This window comes from Eublepharis macularius, chromosome 7, assembly GCF_028583425.1.
Source record: "Eublepharis macularius isolate TG4126 chromosome 7, MPM_Emac_v1.0, whole genome shotgun sequence".
Lineage (NCBI taxonomy): Eukaryota > Metazoa > Chordata > Lepidosauria > Squamata > Eublepharidae > Eublepharis > Eublepharis macularius.
In genome coordinates this window covers 104,971,488-104,995,066 of record NC_072796.1, presented here as the reverse complement: position 1 = coordinate 104,995,066, position 23,579 = coordinate 104,971,488, and the positions used below count along the sequence as shown (strand labels likewise).

Here is a 23,579-nt window from a genome sequence, read left to right as displayed (position 1 = left end):
CTTCTCTCTCCCAAATCATGTTCCCACATATCATTTACCTGCCACGAGGGGGGGATCTGAGCACCAAACCCAAGAGCAGGGAACATTTTATCTCTGTAAAATCAATGTTAGCGGTATGTTAATTATGAATGAGTTCACAATTACAAAGTTTGATTTGTGCATATTGTTCTTTCAATTTACAGAACAAGATTGCTGGGAAACTTACGCATCATAATCCTGAATAACCATTCCCACAGACCAAACTGCAGTCAGATATTCATTCACTCCATTAGGGCTGATATAATGTAGGGAGTCTGGAGAACGAGGATCTCCATTAGAGCCAGTAAAGTCAATGCCAACCTGACAAAAGATACATTAATGTGGAGTGGGTCAGCTTGCTCCTGATTAATGGTGGTAGTAGAAAGCAATAGGAAGAACTAAACGAAATATGCAATTCAAAAACATCAACACTAAAAACAGATGGTTTATAAAACTGTTAACTGTGTCCCATTTTGTGGACATCACATGACTATCAATTTGTAATAAAGTCCTTTCTTGGACACAGCCCATTTTCTCACTATATTGGGAACACTCTCCTAGAAGATTAAGGTTCACCCTCCCTTACTTCCAGCTACAGGCTCCACAGGTATTTATATCAACTTTATCCTTATACAACACCTACCCTTTAAAAAAAGTAAGAATGCAGAGATGTTTCTCAACACAAGCTTCCTGTTTTCCAATTTCTGTTTGTAAGGTAGAAGTGAAACCAGCAAAAAACCCATGTATTTTATACGTTTTGGAATCTAGGTGGCTTTTTGGTTAAGAGGCGGTTTCAAGTTGTGGGTATTCCTGGTCCAGAACTTTGCTACAGCCATATCTATCACTCTTTATATCCCAATTCGTCTCCAGTTGCTAGGATCCTCGACTTCTCCATGAAAAGATTAATTCTATGGTACTCACAGTAAAATTCAGCTGGCACCCTCCCATGATGTAGTCCAGGAAAGTACATTCCACGATAATCTGGAGAAAAATCATTAAGTACTCACTGAACTACTTTGGTTAACTTTTGAATACATGCCGGTAGTTTAAACTATTAGCAGGCTTTTCAATTTAAACATTTGTAAGAGGGGAAAATTGGGGTGGTGATGGCAGAAATGTAAGTGAAATATTTATCTGATGGGAAAATCTGGGGGTTGATAATCCACTGAAGCTACAGCAGATGTACTTGGGTAGTCAGGAACATGGGAGGTGCATTCAGACATCTCATGCTCTAGAATGGTCTGGCTCACCAAGCTCCCAAAAACTGAGGGGGAAGGGAAGCAATTGTATTCAGCTATGACTTATGGGGATGTCTCCATATCTAGCTGCTGAACCCATGGATGACCGCATTTAGCCCATTTTTCTATTTAGCCCTTTTTCTATTAAATGCCTGAAATCTATGTTTAAACACCACAGGAGCCACACACACAACTGCCCCCAGCAAACCTTTACAGAGCATACCAAAGCCAGTCAATAAGCAATTTCTGAAGCGGCTTGCCACTTCAGAAATTGCTTATTTCTGACTTTTTTTCCTGCTTTGGAAATTCCGAAGCGGGAAATCCGATTTTTTTCCCCTTGCACACTCCTTGACTACTCGGTTGATACAACAACAAATGTGTCTGTTGCTGCCATGAACGACATGTTTGAGTAAGAACAGAATATTCTAAGATGCTGACCTCACAGTGTTTAATGCTCACAATTCCTGAATTTTTGTAACTTTTCTTCTTTTGTCTCTTCTTTTGATTGATGCATTCAAATTCAACCTATAAAAACATAACAGAGTAGCCAAACAAAATCACACACTTTTAAGTAGTGATCTTAAGCATTTCAGAATGGCTTAGGGCCATCTCACATATTACTTCCTGCAATGTTTCTCCTTTGAAGACTATACAAAAGATTTAACTTGCAAGAGAAAACTTGCCTAATGGTCATTGAAGCAGCTGCTGTCAGTGTATTGTCACTTCCTGATCAATAAATTACACTGTTCACATTAACAAACTACTAGTCTGAACTAGAAAAAAAAAGTTAAACTGAAGAATGTGATGTATTAATTGGCTTGCATTTCAAAATATATGTGTACGAATACCAATGTAATAAAAGCAACAGGGAAAGTCTGTTCCCTGCTTGAAGAAGATCATGGTGGTAAGTAGTAACATCAGCACTATACATTTTGAAATAAAAAAGAGTCCAGTAGCACCTTTAAGACTAACCAACTTTATTGTAGCATAAGCTTTCGAGAATCACAGTTCTCTTCATCAGATACATCTGACGAAGAGAACTGTGATTCTCGAAAGCTTATGCTACAATAAAGTTGGTTAGTCTTAAAGGTGCTACTGGACTCTTTTTGATTTTGCTACTACAGACTAACACGGCTAACTCCGATACATTTTGAAATGGCCGTAATTGCTATCAATGTGAAAAGGAGGGAAATCCACAAGTTAAGCACAACGATGTAAGGCATCTTAAAGAAATTATTTTTGGCATCATAGTAATATGCATGTGTGACAGACAGCACTTTTTTAAAGCCTGGAAGTGCTGTAAAAACAGCTGAAGGACTGTTAAGGGGTAATTCTGACAGAGATAGAGAGGTTTGAGTGACAGGTTACTTCAAGGAACCTGATTGGTAGCATGAGCTGGAAAGTGGAGGGTCTGTTTTCAGCCCTAGCTGAGAAGAACTCACTGTGAACAGTTGGGAGGCAGAGTCCTAACTGAAAACAGTTTAACGCTGACAGAAGAACTGGAGAAAAGTTGGCAAGAAAGTTTGGGAAGTAGGTGCAGACTCCCATTCGGGCCAGAGAAAGGGGACAGATCTTCTCAGGAGAGGAGATTTTCCCTACTCAGTCAAACAGGGAGGTAGCTCTGGAGAGGGAAGAGATCCCTAGTTGGATATGGTTGGAAACTGCCTTTTGGAGACCTTTAGATTCAGTTGAAAACTGAAGGAAAGCACTGGTGTTTGAAGAGAAGGGGTTTGGAGTACTAGAAAGTGGGTAGCAGCATCCTTAAAACGAAAAGAGAAAGAGAATCCTAAAAAAAATGTACTAGAGTGTATAGGGAAAAGACAGGGACAAAAGCCTCTAAACATAATAATTTAAGTATCTGTGAAGAGCATAAGAACTAAAGTCAGTTCAGAAACAGAATAAGGCCACCAACTTCACCACTGATATCTCCAATTGATGCCTACTGTAACATTAATATAAGAAAATTGATTATATAATTTATGAATATATGATGGTTAAAAAGGGTTGGTATATAGATAAAATAACAGATAATTTAACCAGCAAAGTACTCAAATCCAACTTCTATGAAAAATTGTGACATTTCTTAGATTACATTGACAGAACAGAAGCAAATCCTCCAAACCATCTATATCAGAAAATTCTTGATAGTTAGGTATAAGATAAGTTGTTTCACTAGACTCTGTATACTATTTCTAACTGTAATGACTGCAAATAATAGTATTCTGTTATCAATCTCTCTATGTAAAACATCTTATTGTTACTTCTATACCTTACCCTTTGTATTTACTGTTTATGTGATAATGTTTGAAGTTGTTTACTGTTATGTTGATTTATAAAATTTAATTTAAAAAAACAAAAACAAAAACAAAAGGCACAGACAAGACAGATGTCTTGGGAGGAATCTTCAGCTATACAAACACTTTATAAATTAGCCAAAATAAAATACTTGCTTAAGTTAAAAAAAAAAAGTTGGCATATTAGATGGTGTATTACTCCCAAAGACATTGTAAAAGCTAGTAAGGACTATAATAGGCTGGAAATGTCAGAACACGGATGCAACATTTTATCACATGTGGTGGACATGCAAGAAAGCAAGAAAATATTGGATAAAAGTACATGAAAAAATGCAAAAGATATTAAAAGTTAAGCTTGTGATGAATCCCAAAAATATGTTATTAAATATTTTACCAGGTAATATTACAAAAATGCATAGCGAATTATTTAAGCATATGGTGACAGCAGCAAGAGTAGTATTTGCAGCAAAATGAAAGGCAGAAAAATGTCCAGAATTGAAGGAATGGAAGAATATGCGACAATGGCAAAATTAACATCTTATATACACAATAGCCCAATCTTAGAATTGCAAGAAAAATGTAAAGTATTGTTTGATTATATAGCTGAAAATGAAAAATAATTAAGTCTAATAATAAAAATAATTAAGACTAATTCAGAAAAAATTATTATTAGATATGAAGACAGATGGAAAGATATTTAAATAGAAGTGAAAAATTAAGTATATAAGCAATTTCTATGTAGATATATGATTAAACTGATGATTATGACTTAAATGATAGTAGTTTATCCATTTTTGTATGATTTAGATGATTGCAGATGACTGCAGTAGTGGATGACTGTAGAGATATGATTTAGATGACTGTATGATTATAGTCCATGCCTTATGTTTTTTGAGTTTATTAATTGAATTATTTTTTGAAAAAGAACTAAAGTGTTTGCCTGTACTGATTTTACCTCAGAGATTTCTATACTGAATTTCCTCAGAAAATTTCAACCCCTGATTTCACCTGACCTTTCCCCTCTAAAATAAATAAAATAGTTATTTTTGAATTTTAAAAACATCTCTCATGCCATTTCTGCTGTTTAAAGACAAGGAAGGGGGAAAGAGGAGGAGGAACATTATAGCATGCTTTCAGGCTGTCAAGAAAATAAAGAATCCTTTGTAAGACATTTGTGTAAACTTGTAACAGGAAAACAAGTTATCCCAGAGAAATATAGTAGTCTGTGTTTCTTGGTAAACACTAGAGAAAGTTGTTGATAATATTTTGCACACACAAAGCATGAACTGCTTATTCAGCTGGCTACCATGCTTCAAAATACATGATATGAGCGCCGTTTTTTATGAAGAAAGCTATTACGTTTCCTCAAACTCTAGGTTAAGGACAATTATTTGCCCTGTTATAATCAGCCCGCAGACTTGTCAGCCACAGTTCTTAATGAGGAAAACAAAGTCAAACATCTCAGACATTTGCATTTAGAAACAAAATATATAAATCTACAGTTTTACTGGAATGCCTAGGCATGTCACCCAATGAGATGAAATTTAATTAAGTGTCATAACTGTAGCCCTTGCCTTAAATCACAGGAGTAGGGCTGGTCGCTTCGGGTTTTGCTTTGGGTAAAGTTACCTGAAGCGACCCGCTTCGTGTAGCTTCGGAATTTCCCGAAGCGGGGCCAGCAAGATGGCCCCGCTTCAGAAATACCAAAGCTAAGCAATCCGAAGCGATTTGTGTTGCTTCGGGTCGCTTTGGAGCGGCCGCTCGAGCGCCTTTGTTTTTTTTTAAGCACGGGAAGCTTTTACTTGCTGCTGCTGATCTCTATTGCTGGCTGCTTGCAATTGGCAACGGAGATCAGCAGCAGCAAGCAAAAGCTTCCTATGCTAAAACAAAACAAAACACGGCAATGTTTTGAAGCCTATTCAAGGCTTCCAGTTCCAGCTTTGGAGAGGGGAGGCGTAGTGAGTGACTCACTCTAACCTCCTCCTTCCCCTTCCCATCCCTGAAAAAGTGGTGGGAGCTTTTGCTTGCTGCTGCTGATCTCCATTGCCAATGCAAGCAGCAAGCAAACCTGCACATTTGGAGGGATTCTTTGCACTGTTTGCAGACTTTGCAAGGAGTGCAAGGGGGAGGAGGGGTTAGGAGTGGCCAATCCTGCAGTAGCATTCTCCTTCCAGCCCAGCCAATGGGGATTCTCTGGCAGGAGAGTGCCTTTTTTAAAATGCTGCAGTGCAAGGCTATAAATTGGAGGCTTCCCTTTAGGAATCTTCCAGTTTACCCTGACATTGAGAGAGCGGCTTGCCTGGACAGAAATTGGAAGAGGAGGACCCTGCTGCGGAGTGCTGCTGACTGGCCCTGCATCTCACTAGTAAGTGAGTCTCACTGACTCACAAGATTCTTTGATCTTTGGGGGAGGGGGGGGTTGGGGGGCAATAGGTTTGGGAAAGGATTTGTTTTAAGTTTGCATTTTATTTTTATTTTTTAAATTTAACAGTGGCTTCCTAGGGGCAGACTCATGCCAAGCCCTGGTGTGTGCCAAGGCTTTGGCCTAGGTGGTGGTGGTGGTGGTGGGGGTTTAACTTGAAGCTGGCCCACTGCCGCTCTGTTTAAAGTTTTTTTTTACTGTGCCTGCCTTTCATTTCTACAGTGGGTGGCTTCCCTGGTGTGTGCCAAGGCTTTGGCCTAGTTTTTTACTCTGGCTTCCACACTTTGGGACTGAGGGATTAGAATTTAGAAGTAGTTTTTAAAGAGATAATATACTTATTTAATAACCAGTTTCCATTCTGCTCTTTCCTAGAGACTGAGAGACTTGAGAGTCTCCCGCTGCTGCTGTGGCTGGTCGAGCATCTCGTCTCTGCAGTCTTGCTGTGGAGGAGGACTTCCCCCGTTGAATTCCTGCCTGTCGCCTGACCATCGCTGGACTGCAGGAGTGGTGAGCAAGTCAGTGACTCACAGGGTTTTCTCGGGGGTGGGTGGGTTGTGGTGAGGGGAGGGGAGGATTAGGGGCTTGACTGGGTGGGAGTGATTTTTTTTTTTAAAAAAAACATTTTTTCTAATTTTTTTCAGAATTTTTCTTGATTCATTTTTACTGTTGTTGGTTGGGGGAGGGGGTTTGTACCTGTTTAAAGTATTTTAAGTTTTCTTGGGGGGGATTGTCTTGGTGGGTGTGGGGAGCGGAGGGGAGGATTAGGGGCTTGACTGGGTGGGAGTGAATTTTTTTTAAAAAAAATTCCATACTCTGTGTGTGGTTAGAGGGGGGGGGGGAGAAGTGTTTCCTGGTGTGCGTGTGTGTGTGTCTGCCCTTGGTGTTGTGTTCTTGCTGTGTAACTTGAATCACAACAGGAAATAAAGATTTTTTGCATGTAACTGTGTTTTTCAGATTCTCTGGTGTGTAGTGAGTTGTGTTCCTTTGGGGGGGGGGCGGCTGTGATGCCCTCCGTGTTGTGTTCTTGCTGTGTAACTTAAATCACAACAGGAAATAAAGATTTTTTGCATGTAACTGTGTTTTTCAGATTCTCTGGTGTGTAGTGAGTTGTGTTCCTTTGGGGTGCGGGGAATCCTGTGCTGTGTCACACTACCGTGCCTTTTTTCTGTATTTGAAGGTTGAAAAATAAAGATTTAAAACTTTATTCAGTGTGTGTTTGTGGTTTTGTTCTTTGGTGTTAGGTTAGTTCCCATCATAGGGAACAATGGGGCTGGCTGGCCAGCCCTCTCTGTAGGTGGTGGGGGAATTTTGGGGAGGGTGTCTGTGGTTCAGGTGTGCTTTCACAGGGACAAGCTTGCACTCAGGAGTGTGCCCTCCATTATGGCACCCCTGGGATGTGCATAATTGCCCTGGGAAAGAGAGTTTAAAAGTTCCCATCATAGGGAACAATGGGAGATGGCTGGCCATCCTGCTCTTGGGGTAAGGGCAAGTGTGGGAATGTTGGGGAGGGTGTCTTTGGGGCTGTGTGGGGCTGTTCGGGGTTTCGTGTTAGGCCCCCCAAATGGCCCCCCAAAGTGGGAGCAGGTTGAGCCTTGGTTGGGGGTGGGAGGACAGGTAGGAGGAGGTCCCCTCAGGGTTGGGGGCATTTTCCCCCCTCATAGGATATAATGGAGAAAAGGAGGGGGGCTAAGGGCAGCTTCTTTGGGAGGCCATAAAATGTCTCCCCAAAGTGGGAGCAGGTTGGGCCTTGGTGGGGGGTGGGAGGACAGGTAGGAGGAGGTCCCCTCAGGATTGGGGGCATTTTGCATGCAAAATGCCACCCCTAGCCAGACAAGCCTCTTCTTCCCCCCATAGGATATAATGGAGAAAAGGAGGGGGGCTAAGGGCCGCTTCTTTGGGAGGCCATAAAATGCCCCCCCAAAGTGGGAGCAGGTTGGGCCTTGGTGGGGGGTGGGAGGACAGGTAGGAGGAGGTCCCCTCAGGGTTGGGGGCTTTTTGCATGCAAAATGCCACCCCTAGCCAGACAAGCCTCTTCTTTTTTTCCCCTCATAGGATATAATGGATAAAAGGAGGGGGGCTAAGGGCACCTTCTTTGGGGGGCCATAAAATGCCCCCCAAAGTGGGAGCTGGTTGAGCCTTGGTGGGGGGTGGGAGGAAAGGTAGGAGAAGGGCCCCTGAAAGTTGGGTGCATTTTGCTTGCAAAATGCCACCCCTAGCAACCTAGAAAGGTCGCCTGTTTTTCCCATAGGGAATAATGGCGAATGGAGGAGGATGGGGGTACCGTCTTTGGGGGGCCATAACATGGCCCCCCCAAAGTCCAAACTTTCCAAAACTTGGGGGTTGTTAGAGAAGAGGTAGGAGAAGGTCCCCACCAAGTTTGGTTTGCCTCGGAAAGAAATTGCCCCCCCCCCCCAGGGCACCCGAAAGCCGGAAGTGAAATTGACACCCGAATCTTTCCGAGGCAAACCCGAAGCATTACAAAGCTGTATTTCCGAAGCTGCTTGCCGCTTCGGAAATACACTTTACCTGAAGCTGTTTCCCGGTTCGGGTAAACCCAAAGCGGGAAACCCGAAGCGACCAGGGCTTGCACAGCCCTACACAGGAGTTTAAATTGTCAATCTTCATATGAATAAAATGATGCTTTTGAAAAAAAATATTATCATTTTGATTTTAGTTGATGCATGGTATGATGCAGCATATTTCAAAAGGTATGTGGGGGTGCCTCTCCCACCTTATCTACATATGTAGTAAGATAAGGTATAAGAATCTTAAGACAGTAAAATGGATTGTAGCAATTCAGAGAGCAGATCAGGGATAATATTTTGAATGATGCACTTCAGGAGTCTGCTATGTCATTCTGTTGCATGTAGAGACTAGGGCTAAGATGGCATCCATCATTTATTGCTCTGACATATTCATACTTATTCTTGCAGCTGCTACTTATATTAAAACAATTGTTTTAAATGTGTTAATCCTTAATAAGGGGCACCTATTCAAAAGGTTTCTAATCAGTTAATGTAAATTAATAACTGCTGCAACTGTAGAAAATCTCAGACTGAACATATATTTTCAGCAGGTTTTCTTCAAAAAGAAAAAGAAACATCTGCTACATTACAATTGTTTGTTATTCTTATTTTGTAGACTTTGCAAAACTGGTGTTTTAAAGTTAATGACATTTAAAATTTATTCTAAAATTTGATATTTTTAATGGCATCTGGGATACTAATTTCCTATCAATATCGTATTTAAAAAATCACCAAGTAATAAAGTGGTGTAAATTGAATCCACCCACTCAGCTTCGTTTGCAGTATAATGAAAGAATATTGTGGTCTAGCACTTTTCTCCCAATGCTCAAAGGACTTCACGTGTTCTCAGTTTTACAACAGCCCAGTAAGACAAGTCCATAGCACTGTTATTCATGGAACACTGAACCTAAGAGACAGTGACCTGGCTAAGTAAGCTCATGGCTGATCAGAGACTTGTATGACTGATGTCTGACTTATAGTTCACACTGTTTACCTATTGAATAAGCATGGACAAATGCCTAATGAAAAGGTTAAGAAAGATGTGGGCTTACTGGTGACTGTCGAGATGCTTCCTTCAGTTTTGACATTGTGGTTTGAAAGGTGCCTATCAGGTCATGTGAACCATCACCATCATAATCATAGCACTCAACCTAAAAATGAAGCATTATTCAATATTATCCAATAATAGTACTGGCATCACAGTTTCATGTATTTTATTCACACTGACTGGGAGGGGGAGGTAGGAAACCAAAGACAAGACGAGACCTAGAATTTTGAAAAAAGCACTCTAATTGCACATACACATTAAGTATGTTAACAATGTTTCATTTTGCCATTTAAGATGGGAATCACTCATTTTCAAAGCAGTTTGCTTCATGGATTCCAACGTCACTGGCCTTTGCCACACCTGAATATCAGCCATCACTTGCTTATTATGAGGGTAAGACTAAAGGAATTATTTGCCTTCAGAATCAACATAGTGTTTTTAGTAAGGTTAACTTATACTATGTGTAATTTTCCTGTTATTACTCCCACTCAACACCTAATAGAGTTTTCAAATTTTTATTTACAAGCTCAAGTTTTTAAAAATGGTATTTGAATTCTTAGGGTCAAGCCTTTAACTTTACAATGTTTATGAAGTTTGCAATCATCTGGACTAGTGCCCACAAAGCACTACTTCAGCAGTATCGACAAGCATGCACGTGCACTCATCACCAATGTAAAAGACATGCAGACACCATTACTACAAGAAGTTCCGTGAAAACAGATTTAATCTCTGCAAAAATAGGTGAATACATACAATACTGGAGTAAACAAAAAATCATGGTGGAAGGCAAGTATCTTAGTATTGGCTTTTAAATACATGCTTTAAAAATGCCTACACCCACATGCATGTTTTAAAAAAAATGGCGTGAGATTTTCATTAATTAATTCCACTACCAAAAGTCATTAGGTGCAATCTTCTCAAGCTTGCTAATGTCTTTTTGAAGCATGTGTTATGTTTCCTAGTCACAACAGAACAGGTGAATGAATACATGTCTTCTCCAAGTAAGAGAGACCTTCAACGACTCACTTCAACTCACACAAAGATAACATAATGAGAGATCAAAGCAAATGTTTTGTGTATTATAGTTGAATACACAAACAGCCATTTTAACACACGAAGAGGCACTTGTGCCCTACAAAAGTTGTTTTACTTACTACAGTGCAGCAGCCAGTTATGTAAGACACCGTGTGCATAAAAGTATTAAAGCATGGTTTGATCAATTATTATAGTACTGAATATTTTTCTTACTAATTACAGAAAAATTAGTTTAGTTCAAACTGCTTTTCAGAAGCTCACAAAGTTCTTTAGAATTTTTTTTCTGTGATTTTCCCAACAGAGAATACATCAGACCCAATTCATGAAGTTCCGCAGTGCTGATTTTGTTCCTGGTGAGTTGGGAATGAAGCCAAACAGAATTATCACATTGCATATCACTGCTGCAGGGATGGAAATAACTTTACCTAGAGGGATTTATTTTGCTACAGAAACAGAATACAAGGTGTTATTGTTATAAACAAAAACACTAATCGCTAGTAAGCTTTAGCTATTTTTTCCCTTTCTTCCTAGGAACAAACACAAAAAAAGACATAAAGGTATGCTAGACTAAGAAAGGAACTGATGATGAGTATTTCACTAACCAACATTAAAATTAGTAAGGAATGATGACATACACATAAACGAGTTGAAGAAATACTTCCTTCCTGGATTCAAGGAGCCAGTTTAGTGTAGTGGTTAAGAGTGCAGGACTCTAATCTGGAGAACCGGGTTTGATTCCCCACTCTTCCACTTGAAGTCAGCTGGGTGACCTTGGGTCAGTCACAGCTTCTAGCTCTCTCAGCCCCACCTACCTCACAGGGTGTTTTGTTGTGGGGATAACAATGACATACTTTGTTAACCACTCTGAGTGGGTGTTAAGTCATCCTGAAGAGCGGTATATAAATCTATTATTATTATTATTATTATTATTATTATTATTATTATAAATGTAGGCAAAGACAGATAAATAGTTTTTATTATTAACAAAGCTATGAAAATACATTTTCTGGGCAAATGATTCCATATATACATTTTATTGCTTCATATATCCAGAAAATTTTTGCAGCCACCCAATACTGCAACTGGAAGCATTTTAGACTGCACAGTACAAAGACAACACAAGAATTCTGAAAAATAAAGGGTCAGATTAAACAGAAAAAAGTATGAAAGAAAGGTGAAAGGGAATAAACAGAGTAGCTACAGATTGATGCATTTAGATATCTGCCAGTATGCTTCTTTGCATGTCTATTCAGAGGTAAATCTTACTGACCTCAACCGTTCTGACTTCCAAAAGTTAGTTTAGTCTAAGGTTTATAAACAAAGAAGCTTGATCTCACAAAAACTGTGAGTAATAAAGAAATACACAGCTTTAAGACTGTCTACTAGATCCTAATCAAAAGTAACTGATTTACTAGGCACCATTGCCATCTTACAGTCTGCAGAAACAAAAGCCTTGAGAAGGGCTCTAAAACATTTGTTTGATATCAAGAAAAGCCAACCTGTGTACTACTAACTGCCTCATCTACCTCAAGCATACATGAAGGCATTCACAGCAGGGCAATTGCTGCAGTCTTCTTAACAAACCTCTAGATTTTTGGAAAGGAATTATACATATACTGCCAATCTTATTTAATTGTCATGGTTTATTCCTATTGGAGATATTATTTATGTTCTAAAGTAGTTAAAAAGGAAGAAGTTAGTTCAGATTGATTTTAAATGATAAATGCACCATTTGCATGGTAAATGTACCAAATGGATCTATTAAATGTTACCTTGATTGTTTTGTCCATATCACCATAACACAAAGAGTTGAGAGAGATTTTAAATGGCCTCCAGACAGGATTCAAGTTATTTTTAATAACCTAAACAAATACAAAATATCTGTTAGAAAAATCATCAGTGTGTAAATGTGTGTGTGTGTGTGGGGGGGGGTCATTAACTATCTTTAATACCTTTGAGTGTGAGGTACCCTACGCAACTATTGTTAATTGAACCAAACTGCACAGTCAGTATATGGGAAGTTGCAGCCAGGTGCCTTTAGAGCAGCAGCTTATTCTTTCGGAAGGTGCTGTCCCTTCTAAAACCTTTGGTACAAGCTCTGAAAAATTAACTTTCGTGCGAGTCAAATTTGCCCAACCCACTAAAAAAACATAACAACCAACTAACTTCTGTTCTGTGCACCATCAACCAGCTTCCGTCAGAGGTCTGCTTGTGGAACTCCAGGTAAGGGTCAGATTTACCAAAAAAGTCCTGCAAGAATTAGAAGTCCTCCAATGAAGCTATTGATTTATCTTATTGCAAGTACTTCTGCAAACATTATTTAAATACCATCCTCTACTGAAAGTAGACATCACCTTTGCCTCAACAACAAACACATGACTTGGTGTTTCCCTTTTCCAGAGCCATGGCCCACAACCAAGCGGTGGTTCCACTCAGGAATATGATTCCTTCCTTGGAAAGTTGCAGCTATATTCAGACCAATGGAAGGGAAACAATTGTCCTGTCTCTCTCCTGCCCTGCCGTCACATAGAATTAAGTATCAAAAACAGTGGCGGGGCAATCAGTACCACCCAAGAAGCTGAAGTATGCTCAGAAGCAGGGTAAATAGGGTCTTTCAATGTTATGCATATCTTCTCAGGACATGAGCACTGTAATTGATTTGTCTGGGTATGGAATATGCAGTTTAAAACTCAAGGCCTGATCTACTGCTTCTTTCCAAAATTCAGTAAGCCCAAAAGGAAGACCAAAAAAGATAGGGAAAATGTAAGGCATTAAGTATATAATTCCCCAAAGAACTAAAAACATTTGAGATTTTACAACTTCACTGAAGTTAAACTCATTTGTTTAAGCCACAGGTACCAGTGGTTATTTTTTAATCAGCAAAGATAAAAATAGCATAAAGGGAAGTTCATAAAGTTCATCTGCAAGTCATAACCAAATCTTATTGCAGTAATATCCTACTGATAAGATGTATCTTAAGATCTTCCTCAAATGTCCCAAGTGCTCCAATACAAAGCAGTTGTTCCCCATACCTGTTCTCAGAATCTTATAAATTAAGATAAGTGATATCATTTATCATGAAGAAAGGCACTCAAGTACCTTGTTGTCCAGTTTCCTTGCTTCAACTTCAAAAATGACGACTCTATTATCTTTCACTTCTTCAGCTGTAACCTGAATAAACATAAAAGCAAATGTTTATCTTGTTTAGACAATGCATTCCAATACAAGTATGCATAAGTTCCTTTTATGTGGTTCAAATGTGACAATTCTAGAAGGTTTTATGGAAGTAAATTTTTCATTTCTTCCATTTGCAAAAAAAAAAAAAAAGATAATATACCTAGTAGGGCATTTAGAACAAGCATATGAACACAGGAAAGATGGATTTCCTGTGTTTCTATCAAGCCAGGGACATCTTTTTCCCATTTGAAAAAAATTATGATTTTACAGCCACAGAACTTCTCTCATGTATTTGAGAACATTAACAGTGGAATCCTAAGAAGAATTACTCCAGTCTAAGCCCATTGATTTCCATAGGCTTAGACTGGAGTAACTCTTTTTAGGATTGCACTGTAAATGTCCAGCCACATGGTGAATTCTTTATCTCTTCTGTTCTAAACAACACACAATGCCTCAAATTCAGAAAGAAGTTTGTCATGTGGCTTTTGGGCTGTAGTTTTGAAAAACTCACCCAAAGGAGAACTATGCAAAGAGGTCTCTGGATCCAAGTGCTGGATCTAGACTAAATTTTAGATCAGTGGAACGGAATTTTCTTGCCTCCCTGATGCCGACAGCAGGTCACTGAGCTCCAGAAAATGCTGTTCCTGGGGCATAGGAGCCCCCAGGGAACAGTATGAGGGGGCCTGCAGCAGGAAGAAGGAATTGGTGGAAATTGCCCTTTACCTTTCATTAGTGAAAAATTTAATCTGAATCCAACCTTAGAGTATCATTTTGTAAGTTATTTTTTAAAAAAAGATCACAGAAATAAAGGGGAAAACATGAACAAACCAGAGAAAATAAATAGAATTACTGAATTTTAAAACACATATTCAGTTAAATAAGATTTCAAAATGCTTGACTGTCCTATTTGGGTGCAATCAAAAACAGAAATCAAAGATCAAGTTCTAAGGTCAAATCTATAGACCAGCAGTAAAGAAATAATATTTTCATACTGTAATTTTTCCTTTTCCTGCAGGTTTGCCATTTTTCCATATAAGCGGTCTGGTGAGCGTCTTACTGGAAACAATCTATTGAAATACAGAAGCATCCAGAAGAGATACAAAAGAAAATCATAGCTGTCAATTTATCCAAATTTATAACAGGAATATCAACAAACCAAAGATAAAAGAACATGCACAAATAGTTCTAACTGCAAAGTAAGATTTTTCTTCTTAGCTCAAGAAGCAAATGGCTTATTATATCTTTGAGTTAAAACTATGTAACCTGTGCATTTGCCTTTCATTATTCCATAACTTGAACACACCAATTATTTTTTTTCCTTCTGTACATATATTAATGACAAGTATGGTAATTTTATGTTCATATTGTTCCCTATTTATGCTCATGGCTGTAATTCACCTTTGTTTTCAGTAAAACATTAATAGCTATCTGTTTATCTAATGCTGAAAAGGCAAAACCAAAAGGTGCAATTCAAAGTTAAATACAAAATTCCCCTTTACAGTTAGAAACATGGTGAAAAATTCACAATGTTTTTAGAGAATTTTCACATAAAGGTTCTTAAAACAATGTTGTATATGTTTATTGTTTTAAAATGGGCAGAACAAGGATTTCAAGTGAAATGCTACTCATCAGGACAATAACTGTGTTTGAAGCAGCCACTACAACCTTATGAAGGCTCTAGGAAATATCTAGTAACTATTTAGGCTTACCTGTCCCAGGGTGCATTCAAATTCTCCTAAGAAGTCGTCATCATTCAGTTCAACAGTTGCATTGTCAATATCAAAAACCCCAAATTTGAGTTTCTGGACCAGCTCAAAATAATAATCAATTAGAAATTTCTTGGCAAACTTGGGGTTCAAACAGTTCTTAATCCTTTCTGTTCGATCAACCTGCAAATACAACGCAGAAGTTCATCATCAGGTAACAAAAAAAGATAGAAAAACCACTTTTCTCAGTTGGCTTTAAACTCTGATTATGTCAAAGATATTGCCTCCACACACACCCTAGATATAGAAAAAAGAATGTTACTCAATCTAATCATGTGCACAAGTATGTACATCCGGAGCTAGACTATGAAAGATAAAATTACCAATATTAGGAACACTGACAGAATGATTACTTTTACTTCTCAGCACTTTATCAATGGAAGAATGTTTGCAAAAAGAAAGGACATTGAGTACTGGCCTGTGTACAGACAGAAAAATCTGTATAATAGGGAAAGGCAAAAAGAAGAGACAAGCTTCTATGCACTGGGGGACCCCCTAGGTATCCAGAAAAAAACATTTTGCCTTCTCTGACCCCTTTCTGGGGTTAAACCCCCACCACCACCCAACCCCAACGGGCTTGGTGGAGCAGGCATACATCTGGGACACAATGCGAAATGATGAGCTTGCTCAGGCAATCAAAACCAAAATAGTACTTAAACTCTTGTGAGAGTTTGAGTGATGACCTTGGTGCCATAGCTGTTGAGAAACTGGCCTTGCTAAGTGCACTTCTTGGCCTTTTCAAGTTTCTGGTTCAGGCTTCACAGCCTAGTTAAGCTACAGAATGCCCCTCTCTGGAAAAGTACTGCCACTGTGAGTCTGCCGTTCCCAGAGAGATAAGGATGGGATGGAACTGAGGGATGGGTACAGAAAGATAATGGGATCTGAAAGCTTCAAGGCCAAGCACTCAGAGATTCACATTTGCATTCCATCTCATTCCTGCCCGGATCATGTGTGTAATTACGTGCCAGCTGATTGGTGGAGCAGGAGCAGGCCAGCTGTAGGCAACATGGGTATAAAGCAAGGATCTTTATTCGCATTTGTACCCTTCCTTTCCTCTGGATCGGTGCTGTTGTAGCTGCTGGTGAATACCTGCTGCTACATGCCTTTCTGTGTACCAGGATAGGTATCAGATCAGGATTCTTGCCTCTGGATTTTGGGACTTAGGACTCTACCTGGACTTTGTACCTTTAGTCCAACAAAGGTAACATCTATATTAGAGGATTCATGCCTGCATAGCATTTTAGGTTAGTTATTCAGTTTTACTGTTTTCTGTGCTGTTTTGCACTGCTTCTATCATTCTACTATTTTGCACCTTTCCTCAATAAACTTTATTAATTATACTTCTGTGGTGTTATCTGGGTTTTAGAGCTTCAATATGATCCCAGTACTTTAGCATATTTGGCTACCCACCACCATGTAACTGTTCAGTTGATCTCAACTTGTAAGCCAGTCTGGTGTAGTGGTTAAGAGCAACAGGACTCTAATCTGGAGAACTGGGTTTGATTCCTCACTCCTCCACTTGAAGACAGCTGGGTGACCTTGGGTCAGTCACAGATCTCTCGGAGCTCTCTCAGCCCCACCCACCCCACAGGCTGATTGTTGTGGCTATAATAATATCATACTTTGTAAATTGCTCTGAGTGGACGTTAAGTTGTCCTGAAGGGTGGTATATAAATCGAATGTTATTATTAGTATTATTAGGCATTGTACCCTGCAGGGTTGACTTCTTGATTAACACCCAGTAGGGCTGGGGACTTGGTCTATTGGTCACACAGCTGAGGGCTAGCTTAGAGACTGATGGTGGCTTGCCACCCTGGGCAGTGAGGATTCACTCCCCATTTTTGAGTGTTTTGCTTTTGACCTGCACCCAAAGGCTTCTTGTGGGACAAAGGACCACTCAGATGCCATAGATTCAGCATCAGCTTGATGTTGAGGTATCTCAACTAAGGACCTGTGATATATTTCAAGGTGAAGAGCCTCATGCTACACCCGAAATGCTTTGTGTTTGAGGGGATTGTTATGCCATCTTAAGCATCATAAACCATGCTGCTGTACTTCTCTGGGATCACATCATAGATCAAAGGGAAAGATGGTCCTGGGAGTGCTGAGTGGAGGAGAAGTGGCCTGAGTGGATTTGAAAGGATGGTGGTGAAGGGAAAAGTTAAAGCAGTAGGCTATGTATCTGTATCAAGAGTCTGGGGAAGAAAACAAGCAAAGATGGAAAGGCAATGTGGGTCTTGAGGCAAGGGCCGTGAAACAGGTGAGGCAGTTAAGAGGTGCAGCTGAGTAGAGATGAGAATGGAAGAGGAGTTAAAGGGAGGTGGAAATAGGATTAAAAAGGGTGCTCTGGGGGTGTAGAGAAGAACTGGACGAGAAGTATAAAGAAGTGAGGATGAAGGAACAGATTGCTCTCAGGGAAGAAAGAAAAGGAACAGTGTGCAGAAAGGATAATGAGGTGATGGCACAAGGTTTGGGGCTGGGGAGGAAAGAATCAAGAAAGGTGTGTTTGTCACTAGGAGTGGGAGAATAAACATGGAATGATGTGACTATGGGAAGGAGGAAGAACAAGACAGAGGGCCTTTTAAAGACGTATATTCCTAAATTGCAGACGTTAATGTTACCTGAAAAAAGAAACCTGATAAACTTTATTAGCCTTCAGATTTCATCTTTACTTATCAGGTGTATTCGAGAAGCAGTTCCACTATTATTATTTCAAGCACTTTTCCAAAACTTATCAAAGCAGCTCACAAAAAATAAAAATACAATTAACTTTTTAAATCATCCAGTACCTCATACCACTGCTGTCCACTTGTGTGCTGAAGTAACACACACAGTGGGTCAGACTTGGAGCCAACATCTTTATCCAGGAGATTATCACAGGAAACTGTTAGTTCCACCTTTGTTACACACTGTGCCGCCATCTGCTAGAATAGAAAAGAAGAAAGCAACCAACATAGTTTACTATGAAAGGGAGTATGAGGGGAAGGGGTATAATTATGAAGAATATTAATACAGTATGGAGTTTTAAAAGCCATTTAGAAATAAGTCTTACGTAACGATTTTACTGAAATATCTTCCCAGATGAAACGTTCCTATTCACTAAAAGGCAAAGAAAAATCTATTTCAGAAAAATATATTTGGTTTCTCAAAATAGCAAGATTAGAAACAAAATAAGACTATTTTGTTTGGCTTTCTTCTCCTTGGATGCAGGGGTCCCCAATAAACCATGACTATCTGCAATTGCAGAGTTACTCTCTTCAAACAATAACATTAGACAAGCGTCCTCTTCCGATCAAACAAGTCCTACTCCATGGCACAGCACAGGTGCAAAAGAGGATGAGAAGATGTCTTGAACACTGCTAGCAGAGAACTCACACCGAGTTTGACACCAAATCTACCATCTGGGGGGAAGATTAAGAGGCAGCAGAACAACTCAAGGTTTTCGGGATGGCATATCTGTCCTCGATTCTTTTCAATCTGGCTTTAGGCCAGAAGACTCATTACTTGCCCTGAAAGTTCGTCTCTATTTGCAGATGGATAGAAGTAATGCTTCCCTGATAATTTTGTTACATCTGATGTCTACTTTTCATACGGTGAATCATGATATTCTGTTGCATTGTCTGTGGTTAGAAATGAAGGGTCTGATACTTCAACTGTTTCAGTCATTTTGCCTTAATGAACTCAGACTGTGTCACTGATGATGCCAAACCAGCTCTTTGAGAGTTGGCATCTAGTGTGCCACAAGTTTTGCTCCTCTCACCAGTGTTATTTAATTTTTATGTTAATCCATAGATGAATCGTTCATAACTTTGGAGGTGTCATCAACATACACAGAAACAGAGATGCAGCTCTATTGCCACAGTACTCATGGGAAGATATTTCCATGCACAAAAACAGTATCATTGTGCTAAAGATAGATCGCAGTCACACAGGTCAAATATTCACTAAATAAACTTGCAGTATTAACTTGCTTGACAGGTTGGCCCACCTCTTGTGTTATGCATCTATAAAATAAATACCTCATAGTTACTTTGGTAAATAGAGACACTGTGGAAAGGCAACGGCATAACGGCCAACAAATCACATTTCTACCTCTCTCCGAAGCAGTTTTTCTTTGAAAAGTTTCTCACAGTCTGTGATGAAGCATGCCACACCCAGCCATCAAGCTCTATTACACTTTAATGAGACCTGAGACAAACTTGTACTCAATTCACTATCCAAACCATAAGCAAAATGGCTAATAAAATACAGATCTTAAAAAACAATAAAGCTTAAGTTAAAGCCTGGAAACATTTCAAACGGTACAGTAAAGGAAGTACTTTTCAGGTATGACTCACATTTACATTTCAGGAAATGTAAATAATCATCAACAAAAATTTCCTAGAAAGTCACATTCTATATCCAAGAGGGATGGAATCTTCTTGAAAGTCTGTGTCTGTACGTGTGTTAGGATGTCTGTATGTGTATCGGGAGTCATTACTCAGACATTTGCATCTCTTCTAAACATGTACTTATATTTGTGCAGATCAGAGTCATCTAGCCACCCAGACAGCTTTCCCAAAAGTCTGTAAATCCAGTAGGCTAGGACACTAACATACTTGTATTCCAGTCAATTCCAGATTCAGGTGATATCACCAGTTCAGAGCCCTATTTCTTCAGCACTATTTTTACCATTGCCCTGACCTTGATGGCCCTGTCTAGCCTGATCCTGGCAGCTCCTGGAAGCTAAGTAGGATCAGCCTAGGATGGGAGACCACCAAGGAAGTCCAAGGTTCTTATGCAGAGGCAGACAATGACAAACCACTTCTATTCATCACATGCCTTGAAAATCCTATGATGTTGCCTTAAGTCAGCTGCAACTTGACAGCACTTTCCACCAGCATTTTTACCATTAATAAAACTCAAATTCTGGGACATAAGTATTCCAATGCTTGGTTCAAATAAAAAGTAATTTGCTACTGGACTCAGAAAAGGGATCTGACAAAAAGGGGACCCACAGGAACTCATGGGAGAGCGGAAATCCTATCCCCCCCTGCTTCTTCCACTCTTGTTCTCTGAAGAAGAGCTGAAGGGGCCAGCCAGATGGTGGGGAGGGGTCTTTCAGCGGATTAGAACTGAAAATACAGGAAATGCTTTCAAATCCAGGCCTTGTGCTACTGACAGTAAGCTGATGGGGTGGTGGTAGGGGGACCTTTAACAAGGAAAGCCCATCCTGCATACATTCTTCTCCAAGCCTCTGCTACTGGTCTCCATTTCCTCTTTGCTAGTATCCTGTTCCTTCTCTCACCCTACACCCATCCTCCTCTGCTACTCCACCCCCTCTGCTACTTCACTCCTCCTGCTTCCTCTCCTCCCCACCTCCATTACTGCCACCACCACCTTTCTTTCTCTCCAACCCTCCCTCTGTCATTGGGTCCTTTTCCTTGTCTCAACCTTCCTGCCATGTTTCTTCTCTTCCCCTCAGCCAATCCTTTTTTAAAAACATGCTCAGAATCAATATAGCTAAATCTCAACATGGTCAAATTTGTGGAAACTTAAATCTGGAGACTGGAGTCATGGACAGACAAGACAAATCTTTCTATAAACCTAAGAAAAGGCCCAGGTTTGCAGAAAAATCTGAAACCTAAAAAAAAAAGCCTATAGCTTTAAGAAAAAAATATCTTCACTGGCTGTTGCTAGACTACTACTATAGAACTGCCAATCTTCCACCATTGGTTTCCATCCGTAAAAGGCTGTGGAGAGGTGAAGACCCTTTCCAGAGCTGTTCTGGCCTTTGAGGGAGAACTGTTAGGAGAGCTGTTAGCCGAATTGCCTCAAAGATGGGGAATTAATAGGCAATGGGCATATATTATTGGATCATAACCTGTGTATACCAGGGTCAGAGTTTCTGGAGCACGCACAATGAAGAAGGAGACTAATACTTTGAAATGAATCATGGCTTTTACTTAAGAACATTTAAGCTTACAGGGTCTAAGAATCACACACATTCAATACAGGACTAGGAAATCAAAGGATATAGAGACGGTTGCATTAGCAGGAAAGATCGTTGGTTGGTGATACGTTACCTGTCAGTTGAGAAGCAGATTCAGCAGCAAGGAGCAGAATGCCTAGTGGAGTGACCAGCACTACACAAGGTGGGGCGGAATGGGAGTGAGATCTTGAGCATCTGATCTGTGACCAGAAAGGGTGGTCTTAAATAGCCAATTTCTATCCTGAGGCAAGACCCAGGGTGGGTTTCACGTCTCGCAAGTAGTTCTCAGGCAATTTAACAAAAGTAATTAATGTGCCATTTTAGTGGGACATAAGAAAACTGGGGTGGGCACTTTGGAATCTAATGTCTGTTTTTGTGACATCTCAGAAGGGACAAAAGGGCAAGGGAAAGGAACAGGTGAAGAATGATTGGATTTTCTGATACTCCATAGCTTGATGGGTGCAAGCGATTATCTTGATGTGGTCCTGGTTCCGGTAGGGAACTCAGCAGTGGCTGGCAGCTTGGCAAGCAGGCACGTTAATCTGGGTGCGGAGTGGCTACTCCAGAATGGTCCCAGGGAGGGTTGCTTGTGGGCACTGGCTGGGGGGTACCCTGCCAGTCCCACAAAGTTCCCCTTCCATGCATATGATTGGCCTTAGTGCCAAGTTGTGAAGTTCATACGAAGTCCATGACCAGGTTCTGGGAGGGGGCTCCAGGCAACAGAGCTGCCTAGTAAGCAGAGAAACATGGGTCGTGGCAGCCTGCATTGCAAAGTGTTCATGGAAAAAAAATAAACTTACACTCAGAGCCTTGGTTACGCTTTAAAAAAAAAGGAGTTCTTTATTGTAGGAACTCCAAGGATAGCAAGATTTGGGCCCAATAGCACCTTAGAGACCAACTTGACTTCCAGAGTATGAGCTTTTGAGAGTCAAAGCTTCCTTCACCATTCCATGTATCCGACAAAGGGAGCTTTGACTCTTGAAAGCTCATACCCTGGAAGTCTAGTTGGCCTCTAAGGTGCTACTGGACCCTGAAACCATATAGGATAGGAAAGATGAGAGACAGATCTCTTTCTAGTTAGCTAATCTAAAGATGGCAGAAGATTGCAGGATTGGATGTCTTGCATCCATGGTTGCAAAATGGAAAAGAGGGAGAGTGTGACAAAGAGATAAAGATGAGGTGTCACGAAGAGGAAGTCCCTGAGAATAGCAATCTACACTTCAAAGCATAGCATAAGAGTATTAGAAAGCAAAATGAACAAATCCCTAACCTCTCTATCTCCCTGAATCTGTGCTTGTCTCCCTCTGAAACCTGATAAAGGGATAGCATTCAGTTCCACTCTTCACACAAACTCTTCAGGGCCAGGGCCAGCAGCAACCAAGTGACTTAATACCATTGACTTACATGACTCTTCCAAGCTTGGCTGCTTGCTACAGTTCAACAGCAGCCATCTACAAAAGCTAGTGTGGTGTAGTGGATTGAATTTCAGATCTAGGAAACCCTGGTTTGAATCCTCACTCTGTTGTGGAAGCTCAATAGGTGACCTTGGGCCAATCACACAATCTCAGCCTAACTGACCTCACAACGTTGTTGTAAGGATAAAATAATGGAAGAGAGGAGAATGATATAAACTGCTTTGGATCCCTATTGTGGAGAAAGGTGGGGTATAAAGTAAATAAATAAATAAATATATGGGGTAGATAAAAAGGTTGGTTGGTTGGAGGATGGGAAGAAGAGAAGAAAGCAAGAAAATGTAAGGATATGGGTGTTTGTCAGGAGGGAGAGAGGAAATATGTGGAGAGGGGGGAATTAGGGGGAAATAAGGTGACCTTCACAATTACTTGCAGGTTCCCCACTGCACTACTGTACCTGGCTGGCCTACCTGGTGATGGGCACCATGCAACTTGACTGGAGTTATGCCTTAGAGAGACTGCTAGGGGGAGAGGAGACAGAGAAAGCAGAAGACACATAAAGGTAGGTTGGTGGGTGGGAAGGAGAGAAGGAAGGGAAAAAAGGGGAGAGGCTATGGGGGTTTTTAGAGAATGAAAAGATGTAATAGTGGAGGAGAGAAAATGAAATATCCCT

General features: G+C 40.2%; 1 protein-coding gene across 7 annotated transcripts in view; it reads right to left on the bottom strand.

Moving 5' to 3' along the window:
- Positions 1 to 23,579, bottom strand: part of CPNE3 (copine 3) — a 32,130-nt gene that overhangs the window by 6,428 nt on the left and 2,123 nt on the right. For 2 of the 7 annotated variants that reach the window (XM_054985730.1, XM_054985732.1), the window contains exons 2-13: positions 18,581 to 18,622; positions 18,313 to 18,444; positions 15,467 to 15,646; positions 14,750 to 14,824; positions 13,680 to 13,751; positions 12,747 to 12,830; positions 12,353 to 12,442; positions 9,550 to 9,648; positions 1,695 to 1,781; positions 940 to 999; positions 206 to 339; positions 39 to 93 (exon numbers count right to left, since the gene is read on the bottom strand). In XM_054985730.1, the coding sequence (XP_054841705.1) occupies positions 39 to 93; positions 206 to 339; positions 940 to 999; positions 1,695 to 1,781; positions 9,550 to 9,648; positions 12,353 to 12,442; positions 12,747 to 12,830; positions 13,680 to 13,751; positions 14,750 to 14,824; positions 15,467 to 15,646; positions 18,313 to 18,444 (1,068 nt within the window). In that variant the 5' untranslated portion in view covers positions 18,581 to 18,622. Of the gene's footprint in view, positions 1 to 38; positions 94 to 205; positions 340 to 939; positions 1,000 to 1,694; positions 1,782 to 9,549; positions 9,649 to 12,352; positions 12,443 to 12,746; positions 12,831 to 13,679; positions 13,752 to 14,749; positions 14,825 to 15,466; positions 15,647 to 18,312; positions 18,448 to 18,575; positions 18,623 to 23,579 lie in introns of all 7 variants that reach the window. The other 5 variants (XM_054985728.1, XM_054985733.1, XM_054985729.1 and 2 more) reach the window with 4 other exon arrangements.